The following is a 10,851-nucleotide window of genomic DNA, read 5'->3' on the forward strand; positions in this document are numbered from 1 at the left end:
ACCCCATGTTGATGCCTAAAAACCAAATGCTCACCCCAGGTTCCCAAGGAGCTGAAGTTGATGGTTATTTCAAGTTCATAACATGCCTAAAAAGACCAAAAAAATACCCCAACAAAAAGAAATTATCATAGTCCTGGGCTCAAACTCAATAGTTTGGAGGACCTAAGGAGTTCACCCAGCTTCTGTTTGGGTTTGCAGAATTGCTCCACACTTTTTCTTTTTCTTTTTTTTTTTTCTGCTTTTTGTAGGCCAGAATTGCCAGACACAATTTGCCATTTAACTTGTGGCTCCTAATAGAGAGCAGTATAATATATAAATATCGTTAATTTTATTTGAAAAAACAATGGATGATATGCAACAAAACAGGCACAGCTTTTCCACCAGACCCTAAAATGCATTTGATTGTTAACAGTGAACAGAAAGGAGTGAATAAATATGCACTTGAACTAGATCTTCTTACCCATAAAGCTCTCCTTCATGGATGCATAAGGTGGTCATTCAACATCCACCTTCACCTTAGCCCCACAGCAACCCTTCCTCTCCTGTGCCTCCACCTTTACTTTTCTTGAACAGCATGTCCCTCCCTCCTGCAGCCCAGCATTACCAAGCTCTGACCTCCTCTCCAAAAACTTGAGTTCTCCTTCCACCTTCACCTTAGCCCCACAGCAACTCTTCCTCTCCTGTGTCTCCACCTTTACTTTTCTTGAACAGCATGTCCTTCCCTCCTGCAGCCCAGCATTACCAAGCTCTGACCTCCTCTCCAAAAACTCAGAGTTCTCCTTCCAAACCTCTCCATTTGCATACACCTCCTTCTTCCATATTGGAACTGATGCCTTAATTTCATCAATCACAAACTTACAAGCGTCCAATGCATCAGCCCGGTGAACAGAAGAGATTGCAATGAAGATACTGGTTTCCCCCACTGGAACTGGGCCCAAGCGGTGGGCAACTGCAATGGAGATGAGGCTCCAGGATGCTCGGGCAGATGAACAAATGTCATTGATGCAGCGGATGGCCATTGGAACATAAGCTTCGTATCTCAACTCTACAACTGTTTTACCATCAAAGGTGTCACGAGTCGTGCCTGAGAAAGTTGCTACAGCGCCTGCCTGTGGGGCACTGACATAATTTATATACTTGGCAATGTCAATCACATTATGCTCTTCTAATATTTCAACCAAGTTTCTCTCCTCATCGGCCATCTTCCTCAACTGTAATGCTTTGGGTAATTCAGACAACAAACTTATCCTATGCTTTCTGCAGAAATTACAGAGCTAGCACAGCCATGGCTAGATGTTGCTGTTGATGAAACAAGAAACAGAAAATGTCAAATATCATATGGCCTATTGGACAAACAACAAAACCGTCTGCATATCACAATCAAAGATCATTTGGCCCTTCAAAATTGGGAGAGACAGTTTCAAGCTTATTCCCAAACAATCTACCCTTTCACAGTCAGCAAAGTTGCCAACAAAATATCTGGATTTGAATTTCTCAACCTGAATTGAGGACCACCAAAATAAGCATTTTCAAGCAAAAAATCCAATGCAAAAAATTTAACTTGTAGTAGTCTATCCATGAATCAATTACGAGACCTTATCTGATGGTGATAATGGAAAACTCCAGATTTTACTGATTTTTTTTTTTTTTTCATTTTTTTTTCGGTTCAATTTAAATCTCCTAGATGATCTAGTTTTCATAGACTATAGATTTTCTGCAATTTCATCAGCAGAAAATATGTTAAAGCAAGTATCTAAGGGAACATGAAAAATTAGGTTATTGGAATTAGCAGCTGATTAATGAATTGAAAATACAGATAATAGCTCCTCGAATCATAGGGATTTTCTTACGAATTTTCGACTAATCGAAGTAGATATTATCTTCCTTAGCGTTGAAATTAATTACAAAAGAATTTCAACGCCCGCCTTTAGATAACAGGTCCTGGAGTGGAGCCCAAGGCAACCACAAAAATGGAGAAATTTTCCTGGAAAATCTTGATTTCCAAAAAGAAAATATGGTAATGGATATAAAGGGAAAAGCCGAAAAGAACTAGATTCTTGGAGGAGAAAGGGAAAACAGTTTGAAACCAGCATGAGAGGAGGGGAAAGAGAGGATCAAACCTGGTGTATTGTTAAACTGAAAAGTTCCCGCAGCTAGTAGTGGTGGTATCACTGCGGAGATGGGTGTTTGTGGAGTAGGTGGGCAGCGGCGGCGGCGGCCGTTTTTTGGTGACTTGACTGCACTGCTGCAGCTCTATCCGTTTCAGTGATTAAAAAAGAAAAATATATTTTTAATCATTATTTTACAGCAAAAGAATACAAAATTTATTTAACCACAAAAAATATAAATATAAGAAGCGTTAGAAAATAGAAATAAACTTAAATTTTTTATTTTATTTTATTTTATTTTTTGAATTAAAAAAAGAAAAAAATAAAAAATTTATTTAACCATAAAAATATAAATATGAGATATATTAGAAAATAGAAATAACCTTAAATTTATATACTTATTATATTTTATTTATTTAAATTAAAAAATAATTTATTTTAATAGATCAAAATATACATAATTAATTTATTATTTTGTTAATTATGGATATATTAAAATTTTCTATTACATAAATTAACAATATATTTTTAAAAAAATAATAATAAATATAAATAATTTAGTTATGTAATTATTTTTCATATAAAAGATAGAAACATAAAAAAAAACACACACAATTGACCGATTTTGTTGTTAAATTGTAAACATATTATATTTGTTTATTTTATTATTAAAATGACTGATCCAAAAAATAAAAATGAATAATCAATGTAATTTAATTTTTTTATTATTTCCAAATAAAAAATAGTACTAAACAAAATTTTTAATTTTAATTTTTAAAAATAGTTTTTATTTTTTAATTAATCACATTTTCACAAAAATAAAATATAGAAAATAAAAATTATATTAACATTTTTTTTAGAAAGTATTTTTCAACTTTGAATCGTTAATGTAATTTTTGTTTATTTATAATTTAAAAATAGAGAATAATGTCGATTTTCAATTATTTATAAAAAAAGTTTAAAAAGATAATGAAAAATCCAAATGGTTAAAATAAGGGAGAATTGTGTTTAGTATGTGAATAGTGGCACAATAAAGAGAAGAGGGTTTAGATTACATTTGGTAATGATTTTAGAAAACGTTTATAATATTTCTAACATTTGAATGAAAAAAATTTTCAAGTTTTAAAAATATTGAAAGTATTTTCTAAAATCACTATCAAATGAGCTCTATATATATAATAGAAAAGAAATTAAATTTGAATTAAAATGATTTTTTTTTCTTTCATTTTTAAGTTTATCTTGAAAAAAAGGGAGAATTGTGTTTTGGGCCCAGCTGGGCCCAAAAATTAACAAATGGTCCATCTATGTAACAAAATTAATAAGAAGGCTATGAGATATTAACTGACCAATATACCCTTCATTAGTTCCAAGTCAGCTGGTTGGTAAATTAAAGTGGTTACACTTGAAATGTCATGTCATGCTGACTGAAAAATCTCAAATAATGGCAAAAATGGTCACCACTCTCCTGCCCCTTTCTCTCCCTTCGTAAACACTATGGTTAAAGACGAAGCCAACTATGAATGTCCCCCAATCGTGCAGCCGAGGATTGTGAGCAACTCAGAAAAGCCTTCGCATGTATGTGATCATCATCATTCCCAAACCGAAATGAGGGTGGGTGTGATTAAATTTTCTGAGATTTTGATTTCATGTTGGTTCCTTTGATGATGTGGTGGATGTTTGTTTACAAGGTTTGAGGAAAGACGTCCGTTTTGATCTGGTGTTGGGGTGTTCTTAAAAAATTTTGAACTTACTAACAGTGTGTTTTAGGGTTGAGGGTGGGGTATAAATGAGGCTTTGATCATATCCATCTTGCCTCATACAAATGAAGCACAAGCTAAGTAAATGAAAGAAACTTCCAGTTAATCCGTCGGAAAAGATCTCCTCAAAATTGGCATTTCAGCTGTTTGAAAATTCCTCACTTTATAATCTGGTTGTTGGGTTTATATTCTACAGAATAAATGGGTATGGTGCAGAAGGTGAGTTGTGGGGACTAGTTAGTGCACTTATGATGAATAGGAAACGAAATTGAGTTTCATTTTTGCCCTTTTCACTGAGCCATGACATTGGGAAGTGGTTAACCGGCCCATATGCAGTCATTAAGGTGTACCTAGGTCAATTTCCTGCAACTGTACAAGGCATTTACACTAAGTGTACAAGGCCAATGTACTAAATGTACAAGGGTGTACAAGAGCGTGTATCTTAAGGGTTTTCAAGTGATTTTGAAGAACTTACTCATTTACTTTTTCCAATCGTCGGGGACATTCCTCACACATATTGCTTGAATGGTGCCTCATTGCACGCATTTTATGTGATGGCTACCATGTCAATTAATTTTATTAGCTCCCCTACTAATGATGCATATGAAGCAAAACGAGGCTTAACTTTTTCATCATTTTCCCTTATCCATGAGAGTGGAAGCATTGTTTTCCCACCCATATGCACTTGTTTGGTCGTCCCTATTATGGATATCTCCAACTGTACAAGGCATTTACACTAAGTGTACAAGGCCAATGTGCTAACTGTACAAGGGTGTACAAGGCTACCTAACTTGAAGGATTTCAAACGATTTTCGAAAAATTCTTTGCTCATTTCTTTTTTCAAAGGGGGACATGCCTCGTACTCTCTCCTCATTTCCCTTCGTACACATTCATTGGAATATGCTAGCACACGTATGATGAATGGGAACCTAAATTGGGTTTCATTTTCCCCCTTTTCACTGACCCATGACATCGACGAGTGGCTATCCCACCCATTTACACTCATTCAGCTGTAGCTATGTCGGATTTCTCCAACTGTACAAGGCATTTACACTAAGTGTACACGACCAATGTGCTAACTATACAAGGGTGTACAAGGGCGTGTATCTTAAGGGTTTTCAAGTGATTTTGAAGAACTTACTCATTTACTTTTTCCAATCGTCGGGGACATTCCTCACACATATTACTTGAATGGTGCCTCATTGCACGCATTTTATGTGATGGCTACCATGTTAATTCATTCTATTTGCTCCCCTACTAATGATGCATATGAAGCAAAACGAGGCTTAACTTTTTGATCCTTTTCCGTTATCCATGAGAGTGGAAGCATTGTTTTCCCACCCATATGCACTTGTTTGGTTGTCCCTATTATGGATTTCTCCAACTGTACAAGGCATTTACACTAAGTGTACAAGGCCAATGTGCTAACTGTACAAGGGTGTACAAGGTTACCTAACTTAAGGGTTTTCAAGTGATTTTGAAGAACTTACTCATTTACTTTTTCCAATTTTCAGGGACATTCCTCACACATATTGTTTGAATGGTGCCTCATTGCACGCATTTTATGTGATGGCTACCATGTTAATTCATTCTATTAGTTCCCCTACTAATGATGCATATGAAGCAAAATGAGGCTTAACTTTTTCATCCTTTTCCTTTATCCATGAGAGTGGAAGCATTGTTTTCCCACCCATATGCACTTGTTTGGTCGTCCCTATTATGGATTTCTCCAACTGTACAAGGCATTTACACTAAGTGTACAAGGCCAATGTGCTAACTGTACAAGGGTGTACAAGGCTACCTAACTTGAAGGATTTCAAACGATTTTCGAAAAATTATTTGCTCATTTCTTTTTTCAATATTCTTTCAAACCTCCCTCCTTCTTATATTCATCCTCCTTACTTTCGATGTCACATAATGTTGCCTACCATGACAAACTAATTTCGAGTGACATAGTATCTTCTAAATGCCTTGATTTATGTAAGTGTTGTATGTGTGCATAAAAAATGGGAAGAAAACATCCAAGTTGTGACATGATGTCATATTAATTTATTATGAGTGATTAATTCCTACTGTTTCAAGGCACCTTGGAGGATGCGAGACTGACTTTACGCTTTTTGTTTTGTTCGCTCTCAGATTGAATTTTTGGTTCGCACGACCGAAAACTTTTATGAGGTGATGGTTGCTACAGCTGAGGAAAGCGAATGTGGAGACTACAAGGAACAAAACTGAATTAACATGTTACGATCATAGTTGTGTTAGGAGTTTTCAATTAAATATAAACAACAACAACATATCAATTGATATACATATTTCATAATGTTTTTTGAATTATTACCATTACTTAAGTCTTGACATAATGGACATGTTGATCTATTAGTTACTGTATTTAGAATCTTGAAATTTTATCCGAATGCATTATATAACTGGATATAATTGGAAGGACCCCTTCCATATATGGTTGCATAATTGAAGTAACCCCTAGCCTTTATGTGAGGGCAGTGATAACTTTCAAATGGTGCCTTCTATTATCCCCTTCACCGGCCCTGTGTCAGGCCCTTCGGACATGGATCGAAGGCAAATCAAATTGAAAACTTAAAAAGCGATGTCATTTCAATATGCATGATTTCTAGTTCATAATTTAACCCCATTTAATGCAAAACCACAGTCATACAATGTTGACTCTCCAAGATGCAAGGAACTACGTGAGAGATAATGAGTGGGCCACATCGACCGGTACTCGACTGGTAATCGACCGGGAAAGTGTAACCGGTCGACCGGTAACTATTTGGACGCCCGGTCGCACACACCCTCGCCTGTAACAGCCGATCAGATGGATCAGTTGGAAGATAGAGGTTGTACTATATCATACAAAAATTTTTAGCACCCACATAATTTTTTGACATACTTAATGTTTTGATTTTGGAAACAAATAGTTAAAAAAATTGCACTTGGGCCCCTTAAAATGATAATCATTAAAAATAATAATAATATTAATAATAATAAAAACAACTTCTCTTGAGTATGCCTTCATTGAACCCATAAATGAATTCATTGATTTTGCAACCAAACACCGATCACCCACTTCTCTGGAGAATTCATTTAATGCCCTTTTTTAGGACTTTTTTCTCATCTTGAGTTGCATTGATTTGTTAGTTTCTGTTGTGTTTTTTTCATTCCTTTGTGTTGTACTGTTTATTTCGTCATATCCCTCTTTGAAGGATAATTGTTATAGTTCAGCCTATTTTTTGGTACTATTACATTAGTTTTCTATACAATGAGTAGTCTGTTTCTATTTATTTTTTTAAAATCCCATTAGACCAACTTCCTGACAACACAAAGCTTCACCTATAATTTTCCAGTATTTATTAGAATGAGTTCCATCACACGATAATCCATTTATCACGCGTTAATCAAAAGTCATATAATACTAATCAAAAGTAAACGTATAATTCACATAAGACAAAAGAAATCATATATATATATAGTCAGCTGAAATATAGAGGAAACATAGACATATATAGACATAAACATAGACATATATATATAGTCAAGTGAAATATAGAGTAAACATAGACAACATAAACAAAGATGGCAATGATTTGCATCTACGTATTCTAATCCTAAATAGCTCTCGCTGCTATCACGACTTAGGAGGTGGTGGTGGAAACACCGATCGGATGTAAGCCATCATGTCCTCATGCTGACTGTCCTGGAGATCAAGCCTCTGGAGGATATGCGCAAAGGTAGCCTGCTGCTGATCCATGCGATCCTCAATACTCTGAAATCTCTGCTGCATACACTGGAATTGCTCGGTGAAGCCTGTCTGATAATGATCCATGCAATCCTCCATAGAGTGGAATCGCATATCCTTGACAATTGCTAGCTCCTCAATCCGAGCGCCCAGTGAGCTGATCTGAGCACCTAAATCCATCCAAGCCTGACTAGGGCCGTATGGAGCTTTATGAGGTGATGTATGCGCATGAGGTGGATCAGTGAATGATGGCTGCGAAGATGTTCCCGCTGTGTGCATTGCCTCAAACGTCATCCCCCCTGATACAGTCGGCCCCAACTGGCAGCCCTCGGACTGCTGTGCATGTATATCAAACTCAGTCTGTGTATGCTCATAATCTCTCTGAGGGGCAACCCCACCCTCCATCTCCCCAATCTCCGCCTCCTCCTCAACGGCAGGCTGTGGTACTGGTCGCTCCACTTTCCTAATCCATGATCCATCGGGGCCCTTCTCAAACTTCATACGGGCCAATGATTGCTCATCATATGTGTCATAACTACTTGGGGCCTCAAAGTCCTGCTCCTTGCTCAAATCAACCCCCGCATCCTTGAATACTCGTGTCAGAAAACGGCCATAGGGGAGAACACGTGTGGAGCTCTCGCAGCATGCAAGCATGTGCATCATCATCACATATCCAACATCAATCCGTCTCCCCGTCATAATCGAATCAATGAGAAATGCCTCCAGATATGATACCTCATCTCGGTGGCCGCCTCGTGGCAAGAGAATGTACAGGATCATGTGGTGAAGGATGCGAGATCTGACTGTCAGGCTATGTGCTGATGGTTTGCCCATCCCCCGCACATCAGCAAGGCCGCACATCTTCTGTATCGCCTCTCTAGGCTCGAAACCCGCCACAGTGGGCCAAGCCTTAGACTCATATACCCTGAGTCCGACTGGAGCGATGTCTAAAATGCGGCATATGCTCTCCGGGTCAAGCTTGATCTGCACACCTCTAACGGTCAAAACAATCGGCCCCCCGTGTCCATATGTCACTCGTGAATAGAATGCCCTCACTAATGTCGGAAATATCGGCTCGGAAATAGTCACTAATGGCAGCCACCCCATACGTGCGAATAGTCCCTCAAAGTCGAAATGTTGTAGTTGGGAGAAATTAATATTTCTCCCTGGAACAACCTTCCTGTGGGAAAACTTCTGCTTGTACCTTTGATATTCCTCCATTGAAGTGAAAAGACCGATGTCAAACCTTGCCTTTCGGCGAGCCTCCGCCTCACCGGGTTGAGATGGCTCAGCAGGGCGCTTGCCCTGTGCCCTAGAGGCAACCGTATCTCTCCTAGGCGGCATGAGAGAGTCAAACTGAATGGAACGACGGTGGTAGAGAAATAAACGAGCAGATCAAAGTGATAACAAACCGAAGCAAAGGAGATTGGCGCGCGGGGACAGGTGAGAAACCGCCTTTGACGCGAGCTGATCAAGGACCCCTTCCAATACACACGGCCGACCTCCTAAATATCATTCCACACCCTTCAAAACCCACTCCGAAGCCATGAAATAGCTGCAATGCCGTTCAAAGTAGGTTTCCCACCAAGCTGAATACCCAAAACCCTTGAAGCCTGAGATTGTCAAAATGCCGCGCGGGGGGTATTTCAAAATACAACCCCACGAATCGCTCGATCGCTCCACTCGCGGTTGACCCCTCTGTAAGTAAGAAGCCGAACAGTCGCTTTGGCTTGGAAAGTGTGAGAGTTGCTTTGACTCTTGGAATTCCGATACTCTATAACAATTATATGAAATTGAATTTTCATTTCTAATTGATTTCAATTGAATACCTATGAGTGCAAACATATATATATATAAGTGATAATTTAAATTTATAAATAAATAATTAAATAATTTAAGGAAATTTCATATTGAGATATAAAGTTTTCTTAAATTGTTGGAATAGTAGAAGATAATTACATTTTGTAAATTAAACTAAGATAAAATAAAAAAATTTCGGAAATTTGTTTTATTTTTTTTATTCTTTTGGGGTTGGCTTAATGTTTATTTTCTATTTTAAATCTTATTATTGAATATAATAATACTGATTTAATGGATATTTTGTTTTTATTCTTAAAAAATAACATTTACCACTCCTAAATTTTAAAAAATAATTAAGATGTTACAAACTAAATTGTAAATAACCATTTTAGGATATTGGACTAACTTAATATTTAAATTTTAATCAATTTCTTTATATTGGATACTTTTTATTAACATTAATGACCATTTTTTAAAAACAACACAAATCCTCTATTTCTTAGCATCACATTTTGCTTAAATCATAAAATACAACATAACGCTAACCTTTTTTCTCTAGCTATTATATGTTTTATCATTAATTACATACAAAACATCTATTTTTTCATAGCAAAAACAATGTCAAAAGTAGTTCGACCGGTCGAAGAAATGCGCGCCAGGTGAACCGACAGGTCGACCGGACCACTTCAGTCGGTTGATCCCCGGTCGCAATAGCGCTTGTCATTTTCTCTCTCTCCCAGTAGCTGTGTGTGACCGGTTGCGGAATCAGGTCGGCCGGTCGATTGTCGGTCGATCATCGGTCGAGGTACGGTCGAGTGCATTTTCGACACTCTCTCTCTCCCAGTGGCTGGTTGTTACCGGTGGTTAACCGGTCGATACCCGGTCGAATACCGATCGGAAGTATTTTTGACATTCTCTCTCTCCCAGTGGCTGTATGTGACCGGTCGAGGATGGTGGCTTCCCAGTTGTGTGTACACCATTGACCGGACGTGAACCGGTCGAATACCTGTCGCGGGTTTACTAACCGGTCGATCGGATTTGGTTGGCCGGTCGGAAACCGGTCGATATCCGGGCGCGGCAACTGTTTTCTTCTTTTTTTTTTTTAATTTTTTGTATGAAATTTTTCTTGCTGACGTAGTAGCCCTCAGACAGTCTCTCATCCAAATGCAAGTTATCAAAGTGAAAATACTTATGTAAGATAGATGGATAATTTGTTTTTTATTTGTCAAATATTGGAATGTTTTGTTGGAAGGGGAATGCAATTAAATGGTTAAAGCAAGGTCATGGGACGGTTTGTGGGGTCGCCATACAAACACCTTCACACTGAATAAATTGTAAACGCTATGTACGCGTGTTGATGCATAGGTTTTTTATAGTTTGTAATGGCGGTGCCTTTTATTAGATGTTTTGAGAGAGCGAGGGAAAAAGTGAC

General features: G+C 37.6%; 1 protein-coding gene across 2 annotated transcripts; it reads right to left on the reverse strand.

Moving 5' to 3' along the window:
- Nucleotides 1-306: 306 nt before the first annotated feature.
- Nucleotides 307-2,285, reverse strand: LOC100241020 (molybdopterin synthase catalytic subunit). Of its 2 annotated transcripts, none has more exons than XM_010653265.2 (2): nt 1,851-2,285; nt 307-1,299 (listed from the first exon to the last, which is right to left on the reverse strand). In XM_010653265.2, the coding sequence occupies exon 2, from the start codon at nt 1,200-1,202 to the stop codon at nt 495-497; it is 708 nt and encodes a 235-aa protein (XP_010651567.1). In that variant the 5' UTR covers nt 1,203-1,299; nt 1,851-2,285; the 3' UTR covers nt 307-494. The 2 variants fall into 2 exon arrangements, with proteins under 2 accessions (XP_010651567.1, XP_002268188.1); XM_002268152.5 differs by having other exon boundaries at nt 2,121-2,277.
- Between the last annotated feature and the right edge of the window lie 8,566 nt (nt 2,286-10,851).

Source organism: Vitis vinifera, chromosome 6, assembly GCF_030704535.1.
Source record: "Vitis vinifera cultivar Pinot Noir 40024 chromosome 6, ASM3070453v1".
Lineage (NCBI taxonomy): Eukaryota > Viridiplantae > Streptophyta > Magnoliopsida > Vitales > Vitaceae > Vitis > Vitis vinifera.

Coding starts and splice junctions, on each gene's coding strand:
- LOC100241020 (XM_010653265.2), bottom strand. CDS start 1,202: ATGGCCGATGAGGAGAGAAACTTGGTTGAAATATTAGAAGAGCATAAT.